At 44.9% G+C, this 19,265-nt stretch overlaps 1 protein-coding gene across 1 annotated transcript in view; it reads left to right on the top strand.

The window, feature by feature from the left end:
• LOC121559481 (transcriptional enhancer factor TEF-1-like) overlaps positions 1 to 19,265 on the top strand; it is a 52,593-nt gene that overhangs the window by 18,670 nt on the left and 14,658 nt on the right. Inside the window, exon 3 of the mRNA XM_045213823.1 lies at positions 1,097 to 1,349. Within this exon, the coding sequence (XP_045069758.1) occupies positions 1,148 to 1,349 (202 nt within the window). The 5' untranslated portion in view covers positions 1,097 to 1,147. The remainder of the gene's footprint in view (positions 1 to 1,096; positions 1,350 to 19,265) is intronic.

Below are 19,265 nucleotides of genomic sequence, written 5' to 3'. Positions count from 1 at the left end.
GGGAGGGAAACTGGGAAGTGGGGGGTGCTACAATGAAGGGCTACAAAAACATCCACCGAATGAACTCCCCAGTTGTGATTTTCACCGTTAAAATTCAACTCAGCATGATTGTCTACAGCAATACATTAGAACCTACATTGCTTTTATGAGTCACTTTGTGGACAATAGTTTTGATTGTGGAGAGATGGACACTTTCAGTTTAGGTACTTTTCTGCCTCTAATTTAAATGTGATTTCCTCCTCCTTTGCTTATAATCTAGCAGTTATAATGAGTTTGTAATGGGATCTAATTCAGAGCAGGTTGTTTACACAGCATAAATGCAAAGAAAATCTCATAATGGAATGTTCTATGTCAAGGGAATTCACAATGTGGAAAACAGACTATTTCCTTGAATAAAGAGGACAGGGGATATTTTTTTGGGGGGGGGAATTTAAAGTGGTACAGATATAGTTGTGTCCTTTCTTGAGTGGGCTTCTCCATTTCTCTTTTTGCCTCATAAACATTCTATAGTTCTCCTACATGAATTTCATCAAGATTTAAGAGTCTATTTGACAGTCCTGACAGCTGATTTAAAAAGGCTTCAACTGCTCCTGTGCAGGAGATACCAGGTGCACTGGATGTGTTTTAGGGTTATGCTCTCCTTACATATTTTATTTATATCTGCAATCTTATATTTTTTATTTGCCTGCTAATCTATTTAACCTCTGCGTTCTGCTGTAACTGTGTTGAAAAGTAAAGGAGGTGAATCTACTACAACATGCTCAAAATGTATCCTGTGACGAAGTAGCTGCACGTGACCTCCATCACATCATATGTTTTAAATGGGAGCTAACATGAAAGATTTTCAATAGTACCATTTAAAATGTCAGACAAAAACTAGCATAAAGCAACGTTTCAGTCCCTTCCATGGCAACTAGTAAAACTGTACCACAGTCATCCTAACATCATAGGTAGATAACCAGGCCAAGAATCCTCTCATGTTTGGCTCACCACACTATTGACCAGTGGCCATGAGCAGTGTGTTGTCGTCTTGGAGGCAGATGTCTGGGCTGTGGAGAGTGACGGATGGCTTGTGTTTGTTTATTGGGAATTCCAGGTCTCTCCCTAGTGTGCTCCAGGCTTCGGCTTGGAGATCCCAAGCGCCACCATGGACCCCAGCAGCTGGAGCGGCAGCGAGAGCCCTGCCGAGGACATGGAGAGGATGAGCGACTCGGCAGACAAGCCCCTAGACAATGACGCTGAGGGGGTGTGGAGCCCCGACATCGAGCAGAGCTTTCAGGAGGCACTGGCCATCTATCCCCCCTGTGGGCGCAGGAAGATCATTCTATCTGACGAGGGAAAGATGTACGGTGAGTACATGGGGTCTGGGATGTGGGTTGGTACATGGGAGGAAGAGGGGCGTTACCCTCCTTTGTAATTATACGTGACTAGTTTTTTAAAATACATTTTTTCAGATGGTAGTCACAACATTTCACTTTTAAAACCAATTGCATATCATCATTACACATTCAAATAATCTTGGTATGGGACCTTAAAAGTGCCCAAAGTGAATGAGGAAGATTTTCAGAGAGATTCAGTGTTGATAAAGGGACAGCACAAGTGAAACAATAGACTGGGAGTGAAATTGTCAATCAGGAATTAATTTGTGGGACATGCAGGCTGTTCAGGGCTCCCTGGCGGTGGCTATACATTAATTTCCGTTCTCTGCAGAAGTAGAAGTCTATAAGTAAAGCAGCATGAACTATTAGTCAGGGGCAGATGGTTCTGCGGCTGTCACCAGCTGTGCCCCCCCCCCCCCCCATTCCTGGCTGGGCGATGTCATGGAAAGAGGGAATATTTTATTTCTGCAGTGTTGGACTCTCTCCCTGTCAGTGTCAAGTGAAAGCAGAAAGCCCCTCTGGGTGTTCGTTTGCAGCTGTCATGTGACCCCTCCGGCCAAACCAAATGTAAAGTCTAGGAGTTGCAGTGAAGCCCCCTCAGCTGCCGGTACAAAGAGGCTTCAGACCACACGACCAACCAGCTCACCACCCCAGCACCACCTCCTCTCCTCTACCCTACAAGCAGAATGGGAGCGCCAAAGAAACTCACTCACACTCCCCCTGCTCTGGATTAAAGCATGACAAATACGTTTGCGTTGCAAGTTTTAAATGATTAATGCTAAGGACAAGATTCACTAGTGCAGACTGGACATCCTCAAATAAAAACGGCAGACTCGTTTTTTGTTCTACGCATTCTTCTGTCCGATAAGAGATCAAATTAGGTGAAATAAAAGTTTAATTTGGAGAAGAGATTTAACACCTTGCAGAATGCAGTTTGTTTAATGGCTACCATCAGACAGTTATATTTTAGCTCAGGCACTTCTACCTTTACAAATTCCACAAAACAGCATTTAACATAACACAGCACATTTTGTGTCAAATGCAAACCTTGGGAGAATTGATAGGCCTTTGCTGGCTCGGCTGATGCATAAAGAATATGATAATAGCCGATTCAAGGTTATTCATTTTCATGAAAATCCATTGTCTGCTGCTCTGTTTGTTTTCAGTGCTGTGTAAAGGGAAGTGCCATGCAGAGTGGTGTTTACAGCTGTTCCGTCAGTGGTTGTGTTATTGGGGGTATTGAATGTACCTTGACCTGCCTGAGATCAGGCGGATTGAGCAGAGGTCAACCATGCCAGAGGTGCTGGGTATCCAGTTGCATGTATATACTCACCAACACTGTGTCCCCGGACTGGCCTTTCACTGTGCCCTGTGCCCTGAGCCAGAGCTGTCAACCACTCACAGTGAAATAATGACTGGAATACAAACTCAAAACAAAAGTTTATTAGGTACCCGTTTACGAAAATGGTTAGCTCCTACAGACAGTGAGTCACTTGGCCGTGGCTTGCTATATAAAGCAGGCAGATAGGCATCAAGGCATTCACTGTTCGATTGAACGTTCGAATGGGCAAAACGAGTGACCTAAGCGACTTTGCCTGGTGTCAACAGTACAGGCTGGTGGTAGTGGTGTACTGGTGTGGGGAATGTTTTCCTGGCACACGTTAGGTCCCTTGATACAAACTGAGCAACGATTGAACACCACAGCGTATCATGCCTCAAAGAAGTTCTGGAGGCAACCTGCGCAGGTGTGTAAATCTAGTGGGATGATCCTTCTTGTATTGAAATAAGGCATCAAGTACCACTGAAGTTTATCAAGGGATGTGTTAATGGACACATTATTATGTGAGTAACACTCTCTCTTAATTTTCATGCTGCACAATTGAATTGCTTTTCTGTAGCACAATGGCCAACAGATCCAAAGACGTGAAGACAACAAGCTTACATGCTGCACAAGAAAGCTCTAAACAAGGTTGTTTGTTGTGCCTTGAAAACAGACTAGGTCGAGTGCCAGTGTTCAGCTGTGTGAAAGCGCTTTTGAAAGACAGTGTGTAGAGGAAGATTTGTTTTTTGTTTTTTTTAAGGGGCGAGGGAGGAGGGGGGATGTGGTCTTCTTTCAGTGCCTAACTAACACAAAGTTTGGCGGGACTGTGAGGCGGGCGGGCAGGGAGTGGAGGGGAGCAGATTGGAACTGGTCTCAGTGTGTTAGTGGGCTTTTTCTGGGGGCAATGCTAGCTGTTCTGTTCAGCCCTGCAGCTGTTGCTGGGTCCTAGTGCCAAACTCATCATAGCGTGAACTGTGACCCCACTCATACTCACTGAGCCATTAAGAGGACTGTAGCGCTGCCCAGCACGGAAAATAGGCTGCCTTTTTACTGGGAATGTTTTTTTTTTTTTTTTAACCTGTGTTTGTTTACATATTATAACTGTGTAATTAAGGAAATAGTAAGAAACATCAAACATCTTACCTTCAAGCAATTTTACCGAAATAATTTCACTAAAATGTTATTTTTTATTAAGAAAAACGTTTTGCACAAAAATGTAATAATTATCAAATATTGAAATTTTATTATTATTATTAGAAGAATGCCAATGTTTAGAGGGTAGTCTGCTATGGATGTAGTCAGTGGTGTTGTTAACTGTGGAGAGATGCAGCTCTCAATGAGGCAATGTTGTCTCACAGGAGACACAGTGTCTGGCTGGAGAGCCAAGAGGAATCTCACAACCCAGCCTCTTCATCTCCCTCAGGAATCTCACACCTTCCTTCCTTTCTCACCAATCAGGAATTGTTGGGATATCTGTATGATGCCAGTGTCATTGTTTCAAATACAGAGAACAAAGGGGATACCTCTAGAGGGATCCCCCCGTGAAAGCAGATTTACCAGCAAGAGCCTCATCTTTAGACATACCGACCTGTTGCATTGCCCCGAGAAAAACTGAAGCGTTTTGTTTACGATGTTAGATATGTGTCTGTTCCTACCTGCATGCTACAGATTTCCATTAGTGAGGTGCACTAGCTCGCAGGGCATCACTTCAGAATGCCACCAGAGATGATGAGAAAGCCATGAAGTGGTCCTCAGCGCTGATGGAGGGCATTGATTGGTCTGAAACGCCACAGTGATTTGTGCTTTAAGAGGGCGAGCCGGGCCCTGCCAACCATAGAGCATCTCCCCTCACATAGCCTTGTAATCCTGGTCCACAGGGTTGTGTCCTGATGGGCAGACAGACAGACCATCACCGCCCCTCTCATGGCATCTGTGACAGATGGAGAGTGGAGACGCAGGTATTTTGGTGATGAGAGACCCTGGGGATAGCAATGGGTACTGTGCATAAAGCTCATCACAAGAGGAACCGTCCTGAGTGCCCTTAAGCCCTTTGGTACCCCCGGGCCGAGTGCAGTTAATTAGCAACAGTCTCTATAGCAACTGCCTCTCGGTTCAAAACAATGTCTAATTTCGGCTTCTTAGCCTATCGTGGCAGTGTTTACCTGAAGAGCTTTCTGGTGCCCTGAGTCTCATCGGGGCTGGCGCCGTGCCCAGTCTCAGAGGTTAATTGTGACTGGGGTGAACAACAGCACAGCTGCATGGTAGGCAGAGCCTGGCCCTGGCCCTAGGCTGGCTGATGAGAGGATCATGAAAAGCACAGTGAGAAAGTGGCTGTGGCCCCAAGCCCCCAACACTGTTGCTTACTTACATAATTCACCTGCTGTGCAAGCCACTATTTAACTCAACCCAGAAATAGGGTTGACACATGAAATGACATGCCCCACATTATAAATGTATTCACTGTGTATTTGCATTTACACGCTAGTCGTGAAATACGAGTGAATCGTTCCCATTTTACTGCTGCCAAAGTAAATCTGAATTCTTAAAATTTTCCTAGGTGATGCCTATAGCCACATTTCTTGTATTTTACACCCATCACTTTCAAAGAATGGCTGTTTCTAATTCATGTTTTCCATAGCAGAGCTGTTTAACTCCTCTGGTGTGTGCGTTACGTACCACAGCAAATAATTCCACTTCACATCACTGTAGACAAAGCACTGGCACAGCTATCATAAACCAGTCTAAATATCACAATATGTTTGTGATGGAGCAGTGAAGCCATGGCAACAGTAATGATTATGATGTGTGAAACGACCATCTGTCTGGGGAACTCAGAGGTGCTCTGCTCCTGGAGGCTGTCTGATTGGGCCCTATCTGGGCATGGCCAATCACTACACTGCATCTGTTGAGTTTAGAGGTCGAAAATGTTTACTGCTTTCTGTCATTTCAACTTGATGGCTAAGGTACAGGTAAGACAGGGCTTTACATACGATTCTGTCCATCTGGTTGGCAAAACATTACCCTTCTGGAGATTGGAGACACTATCAGTCCACATACAGTCCACGTATATGCCTAGGTCCTTCTTGTGTCTTTTGAAAGAAAGCTTTCCCATTACTGCAATGCTGTGTGCTCTGTCATCTCATCAGTTGACCGACCCATGCCCCTCCCACGGGCACTAAGTGGCACTTGGTTTGCAGGGATGCCAAGGATGAGTTAGGCATAATGAGCAGACTTGGCTCACCCCCGATGGCCCAGCTCTGTGCTCCTCTGGGGCCCGCCTCGCCGGCCCCGCAGTGCTTCCAGAGACAGCGAGCGGACCTGAGATCCCCCGCTGGGCGGATAATGAGGAATTCTGGGATCAGCTCAGGCTCCCTGAGTCACCTGCATTCACACAGATTGGAGTGTGCGGAACTTCAGGCCGGATAGGCATCAGACACCTCCACAATAATCCCCTCTTTGTTCCTGAGCCATTGTGGCAATGGAGCACTACTGTGTTTTTACACACATGAAGGCCAAATTCCAATTATATTATATTTTTTTCTCCTGATAAGAGGAACCCTTGAAGTGTAATCTGAGTTCAGTCTGAACGGGCTGGATGTTGGCATTGTGAGACTAGCAGGGGGTTGTGTTGAATAATGTAAAGGATTTAAAGGTCATGAGTTCAGAGGTTGACACACCAAAGTTATGTAGTCATCCTGGGTCAGTCAGTGAAGATGTTTCAAATCAAATCAAATTTTATTGGTCACATGCGCCGAATACAACAGGTGCAGACATTACAGTGAAATGCTTACTTACAGCCCTTAACCAACAGTGCATTTATTTTAAACAAAAAAGTAAGAATAAAACAACAACAAAAAAGTGTTGAGAAAAAAAGAGCAGAAGTAAAAATAAAGTGACAGTAGGGAGGCTATATATACAATAGAATAAAGTGACAGTAGGGAGGCTATATATACAGGGGGGTACCGTTGCATAGTCAATGTGCGGGGGCACCGGCTAGTTGAGGTAGTTGAGGTAATATGTACATGTGGGTAGAGTTAAAGTGACTATGCATAAATACTTAACAGAGTAGCAGCAGCGTAAAAAGTATGGGGTGGGGGGCAGTGCAAATAGTCCGGGTAGCCATGATTAGCTGTTCAGGAGTCTTATGGCTTGGGGGTAGAAGCTGTTGAGAAGTCTTTTGGACCTAGACTTGGCACTCCGGTACCGCTTGCCGTGCGGTAGCAGAGAGAACAGTCTATGACTAGGGTGACTGGAGTCTTTGACAATTTTGAGGGCCTTCCTCTGACACCGCCTGGTATAGAGGTCCTGGATGGCAGGGAGCTTTGCCCCTGTGATGTACTGGGCCGTACGCACTACCCTCTGTAGTGCCTTGCGGTCAGAGGCCAAGCAGTTGCCATACCAGGCGGTGATGCAACCAGTCAGGATGCTCTCGATGGTGCAGCTGTAGAATTTTTTGAGGATCTGAGGACCCATGCCAAATCTTTTTAGTCTCCTGAGGGGGAATAGGCTTTGTCGTGCCCTCTTCACGACTGTCTTGGTGTGTTTGGACCATGATAGTTCGTTGGTGATGTGGACACCAAGGAACTTGAAGCTCTCAACCTGTTCCACTACAGCCCCGTCGATGAGAATGGGGGCGTGCTCAGTCCTCTTTTTTTTCCTGTAGTCCACAATCATCTCCTTTGTCTTGGTCACGTTGAGGGAGAGGTTGTTGTCCTGGCACCACACGGCCAGATCTCTGACCTCCTCCCTATAGGCTGTCTCATCGTTGTCGGTGATCAGGCCTACCACTGTTGTGTCGTCGGCAAACTTAATGATGGTGTTGGAGTCGTGCCTGGCCATGCAGTCATGGGTGAACAGAGAGTACAGGAGGGGGACTGAGCACGCACCCCTGAGGGGCCCCCCGTGTTGAGGATCAGTGTGGCAGATGTGTTGTTACCTACCCTTACCACCTGGGGCGGCCCGTCAGGAAGTCCAGGATCCAGTTGCAGAGGGAGGTGTTTAGTCCCAGGATCCTTAGCTTAGTGATGAGCTTTGAGGGCACTATGGTGTTGAATGCTGAGCTGTAGTCAATGAATAGCATTCTCACGTAGGTGTTCCTCTTGTCCAGGTGGGAAAGGGCAGTGTGGAGTGCGATAGAGATTGCATCATCTGTGGATCTGTTGGGGCGGTATGCAAATTGGAGTGGGTCTAGGGTTTCTGGGATTATGCTGTTGATGTGAGCCATGACCAGTCTTTCAAAGCACTTCATGGCTACAGACGTCAGTGCCACGGGTCGGTAGTCATTTAGGCAGGTTATCTTAGAGTTCTTGGGCACGGGGACTATGGTGGTCTGCTTGAAACATGTTGGTATTACAGACTCAGTCAGGGACATGTTGAAAATGTCAGTGAAGACACTTGCCAGTTGGTCAGCACATGCTCGGAGTACACGTCCTGGTAATCCGTCTGGCCCTGCGGCCTTGTGAATGTTGACCTGCTTAAAAGTCTTACTCACATCGGCTACGGAGAGCGTGATCACATAGTCGTCCGGAACAGCTGGTGCTCTCATGCATGCTTCAGTGTTGCTTGCCTCGAAGCGAGCATAGAAGTGGTTTAGCTCGTCTGGTAGGCTTGTGTCACTGGGCAGCTCGCGGCTGTGCTTCCCTTTGTAGTCTGTAATAGTTTTCAAGCCCTGCCACATCCGACGAGCGTCAGAGCCAGTGTAGTATGATTCAATCTTAGACCTGTATTGACTCTTTGCCTGTTTGATGGTTCGTCGGAGGTCATAGCGGGATTTCTTATAAGCGTCCGGGTTAGAGTCCCGTTCCTTGAAAGCGGCAGCTCTACCCTTTAGCTCAGTGCGGATGTTTCCTGTAATCCATGGCTTCTGGTTGGGGTATGTACGTACGGTCACTGTGGGGACGACATCATCGATGCACTTATTGATGAAGCCAGTGACTGATGTGGTGTACTCCTCAATGCTGTCTGAAGAATCCCGGAACATGTTCCAGTCTGTGCTAGCAAAACAGTCCTGTAGCAGCATTGTGCTTCTATCTGCCCATCTCTCTGATTGTTTGTTGTCCGCCCTTCCCCACTCACTACAGTATGTTTAGTTTACTCTCAGGGACAATGCTTCCAATTGTCTGCTCCTTAAATTCTGTTTTTCATAGGGAGACTGTTGCTGTATAACAAGACTCAAAGGCACATGACATTTCAGCATCTAAAATTCGAGGTTCGAGGAGGGTACCTTTTATATGTGCTCTTTGTGCTGTCACTTTAAACCAAGCTCAACGCTGACAATCCTGCTGCTGCTTGCCTGCACCTGTTGTTGTTTTGTGCCCGTGGCAATTAAGAGAGAGACGTGTGTGTGTTCGTTCAATAGGCCCAGCTCGAAGAGTATGAGGACAGGTGATAGAAACAGGTCTGGTTGTATTTCAAACTGGATTTCATATCACTTATGTAATCGTAATGTAATCAATTTACATTAGAATATATTTTAATCTAGATTCTCAGCTTTTTTGATGATCAAGTACTATTATTATTATTATTATTTATTTTTTATTATTATTTGTTTGTTTAGGGGGTAGATCAGCTTTAATATTGCAGATAGATTGTAACTTCCATCAATGTAATTGTCTGCATCACTTCCAATCCCCCATATGTTTTTTTTCTCACATATATATATATATATATATATATATATATATATATATATATATATATATATATATATATACACACACATACATACACATACATACATATCCTTTAAAAATATATATATTTCCCTTTACTATTATTCTTAGTGAGGATCTCCCCAGCATGTAGACCCCAGTGTTGACCTGTGTTGATACTGAAGTGACCCTGTGTGAGGTGTGACTAGACATGGCATGTTGGCACTTGTCTTAGATTCCTGTCTCCTGCCTGCCTGCCTGCTGCATTAACCAGCCTCAGGTTGTTGGGGGATTGCACCACGCTTGGCTGTTCAGCCAGAACAATGGGCCCTGGGCTCTTGTTGTTGTTATTTGTTGACCAGTGGGTGACGGGATGCTATTGGCAGGAGCTTAAATGGTGCTAAAGAGACGGCTTACTCGCAGACGCAGCAATAGGAACGGAGATAGCGTGCAAAGTTCTTGAATATTGCGGATACTTTTGGTGTATCCATATGGCATGGTTAGATGAAGGAAAATCCTTGTAAATCTCTTTCCACTGGATTTGTTTCGTGACATTTAGTGACTTTTTTGTATATTATGTAAATCAATCAGCATACAGTAGATGGTATGTCTATTATGAACAGCAGTCTCATCTGCCTCTGATGCAGCCTGGTTTGTCTTTTGTAGGTCAGGACCGCAGTTGGTTTATCAATGTCCAGACAGGCTCCTCATCAGAATGGAATGTACCATGGAATCTCAGATGGCTTTTTTAGAGACTGTGAACCCAGACAAATGTATACACAGACAAAGCAGACACACATACATGCATGTAGGCTAAACACACACACACGCACGCACGAGAACACACACATAAACACGGACCTCTGTGTCCTAAGAAGATCAACACTAAGGCTGTTTTTATCATTAAATGATTGTACAAAAGATTCACTCCCACCAAAAAATACAATGTTTTTTTTTCCCATGTAAAGGACACAATCTAGATTTTTTGTATGAATAATCCTCAGGCGTTCAAGTCCCATCCTGTTCTAACAAGAGAAGAAAGAGTGCTTTCTAAAGGTGCCATGTAAGTCCTGACCTGCGGGGAAGAGAGACTACAGAGGGTTACTGTGTGCTCAGTTGTGATTTGACCATGGGGAAGTTTGCTCAACGTTTTATCAGGAAATGTTTCCATGTGAGAGCAGGGTTAGGTTAGTAGGGAATATTCTGCTGCCTGTGTGTGTCAGGGACTTTATGGGGTGTGTCCCAGCAGTGAAGCCTGTGTGAGTCTCTTTAGAGCTGCGCTGGTTTCAGGTTGCACGCTCCCAATTGGCTGCTTTTGTTTGAGTAAAACGCTGGAACTCTGGGCTTCTTAAAGATGCAGTGTCTCTGATGCTCTCCATTCATGTAGAGCATCAGTTTAACACTGATGATGGCACCATTTTATATTTATGAAACCATTTGTACTGATGAGACCAACCATTTTACACTGATGAAACCATTCTGTGTAATCAATGTAAGAATGGAATATGTACCGTACCTCTATATTTTTCAACCAGTGCTCCTAAAGTCTGTCATTTAATGTTGGCAGCAGATGTTGAAGCCTGCGATTGTATGTCCAAGGCAAAGAGTATAGGATTCTCAACTGTAGACACTGTTAGTCTGTTCGTGAAGAGGATCATGAAGAACAGGAGATATACTAACCTTGACAACACTGCACAGTGTTTATCGCAGAGAAGCAGACAAAGGAGCTGCTCTTAGAAGACTTACATACTCAGATCTCAACAGCATAGAAATGATCACATTGGGCACATTTACTATGTATCGTTTACTATCTATCGTGTTTCGTCTGTATCACCGGCAGCTATCTCTTCTAGACTGATTGGAGCTGTCCGACTGTTACAGCCTTGACAGAGAGGATTGTGTGGGATTTCTCTGTTGGAAAAGGATAGAATTCCCTCACAACTTTGAGAGATGAGGTTTTTACTCTCAGCCTGTGTGAGTTAAAGAGAAGCAGGGAGAAGGAGAGGCAGACTACATCAGGGCCACAAAGTTGGGCTTTTCATTTACACATATTGGTCGCCGCTAACAGGTTTTTCTTTGTGTTCAGATGCCGGATTGATCCTGAGAGATTGAAAATATTGATTTAACCCTGTGAGGAGGCGGGTGGGGGTGCCTCCCTGCCAGCCAGCGTCATGTTCACACATCGGCCGCGCTCCACTACGAGTTCCTCAGGGGACTCCTAATTACTGCCGTCCTCACAGATGAGTCCAGCAGCCAGTCCGACTGGTTGTTTATTTCATCCCCCTCCCTCCCTCCTTCTCTCTCTCCTCCTCCTCCCCCACTACTCCTGAAAGACACACCCCGACCCAACGGCCAGGCCTGCCTCTGCAGTAATGTATGTGATGATATACTCAGTGGCTCCTAATTGATAGAGTGATTCAGACGAGTGCTGGCTGTGTTAATTGGTCCCCGGTGAGCCCATATATTGCTCTGAGAGGGGGGAGTAGGACTCAGCCACAGGCTCGCCAAAGCAGGACAGGCCAGGGAGAAAGGACATAGAGCCCTAACTCCTCGCCCCTGTCCGAAACACAGTCACCATTTAGCAGAGGTTAGCTGGTGTAATCCTCTCTGTGTCTCCATGAAGACCCGGGTCAGTGACCTGTTGATATCTGATGTCCCGTTAGCTGGAGAGAAAATACCCCACCTTTAATCTCTCACGGTTAACCTGACTCATTACCTCAACCACTCACTGGGCTTTTATCCCACTTTAAGGTCAGTTAAAGTGAAGTATTGATTTCTTTTTGGTGTTGGCAGAAATAAATAGATTTTTAAAGAGGTATTAATTACGTACAAAGACATTATAAGGATAAATTAATTGATTAGCAGTCAGATTTCCAGCCACCTAATGAGACTTTTGATCCATTAATCAGGCCTGAAGACTAAACACAGTGAGCGCCGACCTCCACTGGGTTGAATTATGGATGTGTATCAGGAGTCGCGAGAACTTGGCGAAGCCTATTCAGCTGGCCACTTTCTGCGGGTGAAAGTGATGGTCTATTACCACTGAATGCTTGTAGATCCTGGTTGCTGTTACTCACTGTGGAACAACAGTTATATCTCATGACAATGATTAAGTAGCGGATATTGTTGGACGGCTCGACGACTGAATGAGAAACATTACTCAGGTTTGGGGTCTGCTGCTCTGTTTTTTCTTTGCTTGCTTAAGACCACAAATATAGCCTAGCCGTTCCATAGCTCACCCTTTGTAGCCCTAATCATCAGAAGGAATTACTTCTATTTTCTCAACCAATCAGCAAAGTCCCCACATTAGAAACCACAAATTAACAAACTGCAGAAATGGGATAGATTAATCACTTGAAATCAGAGTGTATCTAAGAGAAAATGAGATTATACTTCAGCAAATATAAGATCTTATCTTCTCATAGATGAATACATTTTAGACAGAAGTATATGAGCATTAAACGATAGGTTTATGGTAGTTATGCAACATATTTGTTGATTACTAGCACACTGTTGTTAGAGAAATACTGTAAATGGAGTTTTGAGTAATAGTCGGCCTATTTCTAAAATGACAATCATGTCATTATATTTGCATGTTACTTTCCATCAATTCACATTGTATGCTAAAGGTTATGTAAAAGATTGGGAACATCATTATATCTATGTCTTTGAAAGTGGACTGGATTTTGCCTTTTTGTTTGTGGAGCTCATTTTATACTGCATTTCTAATACTAAACATGATATTATGTAAACATCATCTTAAAAACATAATCTGTTTGTGTAAGCCCATATGTGAGTTTAGTGAGTTATTTGAGGGCATTCGTGTTTTGTAAATGGGTGATATGAATCTCTGTGGTTTCTGTCTGCCCCACCGGCCTGTTTGAGAAGTCCTGAGGAGGGGACACAGTACTTAATTACTTTTCAAACCAAATTCATTAGCTCTTCACATTTCTTCTTCAGTGTTACATAAGTGCCCTCATGGATTGGTATAAATATTTTCATTTTTCTGTTTCAAATGAGCACTGAATTGTTGTGGTCTGTGGCTGTATGAATGAATGAGAAATACCCATATTGAGTGTGGGGGCCGAGGTCAGAGCCAAAAGCAAAGAGCCACTGATGTTCTGCTTCTTTCTCCCAGAGACATTAAGGAGCCTGCCCTACATTTACAGAGGCACACAGCAGGCTCCACAAATGAAATAGTCAAATCATGGATTGTGAAATTTTGGGTGGAGGCTGCAATGGATGTACAGATTGCAGATGACAAATCAGAATCTCTCACAACGTTTCACTTAAAATAATTCATAACAACCTTCTTGAAAACTATTTGCACAAAAAACAAACATATGGTCTTTATTAATAATTATTTCCTCTTACTCAGCAGCATGGCACCACGTGATGGGTTATTACAGCAAGCTGAATGTGTAGAATGTAGATGTGTATACATGTGTTTGTGTGTGACCTTGCCCTCTCAGCAGGAGGCAGATGGACATACGCACAGACGGCCTCTCGGGAAGATGTATAGGCTTAAACTTTCAGTTTGTAAAAGCTAGGAGGGATGGGTGGGACGTGTGTGTGTGTGTCATCGTGGGGGTAAACTATTGTGACCCTAAGAATGGCCTGAGTGTGTGTGATTGTCGACGTGCCGACTTTGGCCTTGAAGTCTTTCTTGGGGCACCACGCTTTAAATACGAGGGGTGGGGAGGAGTTAAGCCACCCATAATAGGGAGCTGGTTGGCTGCGGTTAGATGTTGGGATCAGCAGACGTTATCCTCTTTCTAAATGGATTTCACTGGCATAAGGGGCTGAGCCCCCTCTCCCTCTGACCCTAATTATAACCATGAGAGAGCAGGGATTTGAAGAAAAGGGGGAGGAGGAAGAGGGGAGGGAGTTTCTTTGAGCCACATCTTCATGGGGAAACACCTGCAGGATCTTTCCAACTTCAAGCCTTTATTTTTAGAAGCACTGGAATTGTTTCAGCTAGCCTCTCGCTCAATGGACAGATCTATTGTTTTGTTCACCTTGGCAGCTCAGCAATAATTAGTTTTGTACAATTAACACCAATACAAACAACATACTTGCAGTGTAGTTATGTTTAATGGTTATAAAATCTGGGCTGTCGTTACGTAAAAATAAAAATAGTATTATTTTGTACATATTCAAATGTAGGTTACTTGAAACTGACAGCCAAACCTAGGATACCATTGTCTGTCACCTGTTTAACTTCCAGGCCACAAGTCTCCTTTATTGTTAGTGACAGGTTCTCCTCTTGGCAAGCGCTGTTTCCCAGTGTGCCGTTGTTCTTGTCAAGTAAAAGGCTTCCTGCCTCCTCTACCCACACCCTGACCCAGCCAGGGACCCTCCTGCTGAATGCCTCTATATTGTTGGTTTAGTCTATTGTGATGCTAATGTCAGCCTGAGACCCCTGAGTCATCTATCAGGGATGACAGGGAAGTCAGGCCTATTGTCTGAACCTGCTACTCCATCCACATAGAGAGAGGGGCTGGCCTCTGGCCCACACTGCATTCTGGGACAGGAAGGCCAATGGAAAAGGATCAATGCTCCTATCTACCTTACAAGCATTCATGTAATCAACACTTACATAGATGCCTGTCTCTGTGTCTCTCTGTGTCTCTCTGTGTCTCTCTGTGTCTCTGTGTGTGTGTGTGTGTGTCTGTGTGTGTGTGTGTGTGTGTGTGTGTGTGTGTGTGTGTGTGTGTGTGTGTGCGCGAGAGCGCGAGAGCGCGTGAGCGAGTCGCGCGAGAGAGAGAGAGAGAGAGAGAGAGAGAGAGAGAGAGAGAGAGAGAGAGAGGGAAAACAAGGAAGCACTTTCTCTGGTTTGAGAAAGTCCCCTGTAGTGCTCCTTGACTAACAAATGAATGTTTTCAGACAGGAGAATTTGTAATAGGTGCTTTACCCAGTAGTTCTTCCAACATCACAAGGTTCTAAATATTGGGTTGCGATAATGACTGAGGTGTGCCCTAACATCTTACAGCATGTTAAGCTTTCACAGGTCTAATTCAGGTTAAGCCTGGGCGAAATCACATTGGTGGTTCCTTTTGGGCTTTGACAAGTGACACTTGAATGATAGATATGTTTGGTGGGGCGGGGCTTGTGGGCGAGAGGTTGCCCCCTGTGCTGTCCAAGGCGTGTCCCGTGCTCCTACTAAGAGGAGAGAGTTAAAACCACATGAGCGAGCGCTCCGCTGGCTGCCATGGAGCCAGGCCCAGCACAGTCTCAACATCCATTGACATCATCGCCCACCGCCGGACCAGATGTGACTGTGGTTGTGCCTGCATTAAACAAAAGTGCTGCTACAGGAAATGAGCGCCTTTAAAAGCAGGAGGAAAAAAGACTTCAGCAAAGCGTTGTTATTACCACTCAAAGGATGTAACCAAGGCAGTTAAAATGTTTATTACACCATAACCTAAATTATCCCAATGTTTATCATATGCGGGTGCATGGCTTTGGGGCCTATTCAGATCGAATCATCTTTTCATTGATACGCCAGTGGAGATGCTAAGGATGGGTGCATGATCAATGGCAGATTTATGCACATCAAGCTCACTCATACTTATATAATTGACCAGCTCACCCTCTGGAGATATTTATCATCACTGCCATAGGTGAGAACATGTGTGTCTGGGCTGAGTTCAAGTTCTGGAGGGTCAGCTCCATTTTAGAGCGAAATTAAGCTCTCATACCATATGTATTCAGTGGATATTATGGCCACATGACCCAGGCTATTGGTCTATCTCATTCACTTCTTCAGATGAGGCTCTAGCACTGCTGTTCACCTGGCAGGTGACAATAGTCAGACCACAGCACCACCTGTCTTCCCCTGGTGTCACTCATCACTCATAAGTAGCAGGATACTTTAGAATACGGGCTGGAGCAGAAGGACATAAGTAGAAGGATATTTTAGAATATGGGCTGGAGCAGAAGGACATAAGTAGCAGGATACTTTAGAATACGGGCTGGAGCAGAAGGACATAAGTAGCAGGATACTTTAGAATACGGGCTGGAGCAGAAGGACATAAGTAGCAGGATACTTTAGAATACGGGCTGGAGCAGAAGGACATAAGTAGCAGGATACTTTAGAATACGGGCTGGAGCAGAAGGACATGTGGCCTACACATGTAGGATGACCTAACTTCAACTCAAACATCAATATACTGTATCTCCTGCAAGATTCAGCTTTTCTCTCCTTTCCATAGAGCAGCTAATGATGGAAGTTTTGTTAGCAGTGATTCGTTTGAATACAGAGACAGTAATGTGAGGAGAACGGAAGAGGAGAGCGAGTCAAGACATATAAATGATGAGAAGGGCTTACCAAAAAAAACGTCCAAAAGGACTCAAGGAGTTGGAGCACTCAACAAAAAAAGCAGAGATTGATTTGTTTTAGCTCACTTTAATGCATTGTACAGGATGCGAACAGGTGACTGACGTTTCGACGTCAAGCTGACGTCTTCCTCAGAGTTACCTGACCATTGCACTTAGCTCCTATTCATAGCCTAGTGGCCCATTGAGACAACAATGTAAGAACATAATAATGCTAATATGTTTCAAGGTAAATGGCAAATTATAGTACAAAATAATAATAATAATAAGATAAATAGTGTGTCTGGTTAATCAATAGGCCATGTAAAAATATACATAGGAGATATTTGGGTGTCTGTGAATCCGGAGACACAGAGACCCCCAAAATCAAGGCAACACCATTATAGAAACAAGGACGTTTTTCTTGTTAAGCCCTTCTCATGATTTGTCATTGTCGTTGAGCACGCCACCTTTCCTTTGTTTGCTGAAGCGAAGGCCCACCTGAACTCTTACATGTAAATGAAGTTTTAAAAATCCTATCGCAGTGGGGATTTTTGAAACGTTGAGAAAGACTCTATAAAGTTCAGAGGAAATTATTGCTAAAGAGGGAATCAAACTGAGTAATGCTAATGTTACTCAAAGAAGTGTGATGGAACGTTGTCAGAATACGCCTAGGGAAAGTGGAGGAGTTGTAAATAAACTGGGAGTCTGTTTTGTTTTTTGGCAGCAGACTCCAGCAGCACCAGAGGGGGTATGAGTGGGGTGGGGAGGGGTAGAGGCAGGGTGGGGGCACAGCAGCTGTGTAAACCCCAACTGTCCAGGGAGGGATGGAGCGAGGGGGGGACTTTCCAGTCAGGCCAGTTAACCTCATAGACTACTGCGGTCTCACTGAAAAACATGGTCTTCTTTTTACAGTTTAATGGTGGAATGTGCTACAATAACTACATACCATAGATGTTTAAAACCATGAAAGAAGTTGTGCTGCTGTATGAACCATGACAGCTAATAGGCCTAAGCAGCAGGTCATCCACAAAATGTTGAATTGAAACATTATCCTATTAAAAGTGTTTGTGCAACCTTACCGTCCGGCAAACATTACCGGAGCATTGGCTCTCGGACCAACAGGCTTCGAGACGGCTTCTATCCCCAAGCCATAAGACTGCTAAACAGTTAATTAATGGTTACCCGGACTATCTGCACTGACCCTATCTTGCACTGAATCTATGCACACTCACAACACTATATATACACACTATATACACACTCAAACACACACTACACTGACACTTTCACAGAAAACCCACATGCATTCACATACTTTACATACACACACACACATAACACACACACACTTTTACACTCATCATATGCTGCTGCTACTCTGTTCTTTATTTTACTCTTATGATTATCTATCCTGATGCCTAGTCACTTTACCCTGCATTCATGTACATATCTACCTCAAATACCTCATCTGGTACTGGTACTCCCTGTATATAGCTCCATTCTTGTGTATTTTATTCCTTTTGTGTTACTATTTTTCTTTTTATGATTATTTTGTAACTCTGCATCGTTGGGAAGGGCTTGTAAGCAAGTATTTCACGGCTAAGTCTACACCCCGTTGTATTCGGCTCATGTGACAAATAACATTTGATTTGATTCTATTTTTTATTGCAGGGGCAGAAAAAGTATATTCCTGTGGTCAGGCTTGAGTGGGCTGTGACTTAATTCTTTACTACTATTGTAACACACCCAGCAGGGCTAGGGACCATGGTGAGGCTGTCCCAGGATCCTCCCAAGGAGGAAGGATGCTAAGGTCCAAATTAGATTTCTGACTGAATGAAGAATCAGCTGCTGGGGGACAACCCCAGGAAGAGTGGAACTCTTTGTGGTGCTGTGGTTTGAGTGCCATTGATATGGCCCAAGACCTTCAGGGTCATTGAGATTCAGAGGAAAGCATTCTTACCAGGGGAAGGAATACACAGAGCATGCCTAGCAACATGACTCTACTCTGGGGTCACACCATAAATATCTAATCATTTTCCTGCTGCTTTGAGTGACAACAAGTTCCTCCTTCAAGAGTCAACTCCCTCAGTCAACCCCCATCCCCTCGCCGTGACTTTCCCTTGTTTTCCTCCAGTGAGGCACAACTATCCACCCGTCAACCTAAGTGAAAATGAAATCACGTTTCCTTACGATGTTCCCAACTCCCAAAGATTGAGAGCTTCCCCCTCAGCCATTCCATTCCAGCGCTCTGTAACTCAGGCGGATGCCCAGGGCATCATCTGTTACGATGCAGGGTCTCTTTTGCCCAGCGGGAAACTTCTGGAGGGAATGCGTGAGGAGATGCAGAGAGGCCAGCCCAGCGTAACAGTCTGGTCTTGCCTTGGGAGAAGGTGTTAACCAATGTGTTGACAGACAGTGGAGTAAAAGCTCTTCCGGCGGGCTGTGGGCCGCGCGGCACCGACAGGCGGGGCGCGGCACGAGAGCCCCGGCCGCAAGGAGGAGGGGGGGAGGCGGGGGGGAGGGGGAGGAACCGGGGTGGGGACGGATGGGTCGGGCACCGAAGGGTTGTGGGTTCGAACAGGGGCTTAAAGGTGA

The sequence above is a fragment of the Coregonus clupeaformis genome, unplaced genomic scaffold (genome assembly GCF_020615455.1).
Source record: "Coregonus clupeaformis isolate EN_2021a unplaced genomic scaffold, ASM2061545v1 scaf0159, whole genome shotgun sequence".
Classification (NCBI taxonomy): domain Eukaryota; kingdom Metazoa; phylum Chordata; class Actinopteri; order Salmoniformes; family Salmonidae; genus Coregonus; species Coregonus clupeaformis.
Note: the sequence above shows the minus strand (reverse complement) of the source record. Positions and strands in the feature narration are given on the sequence as shown.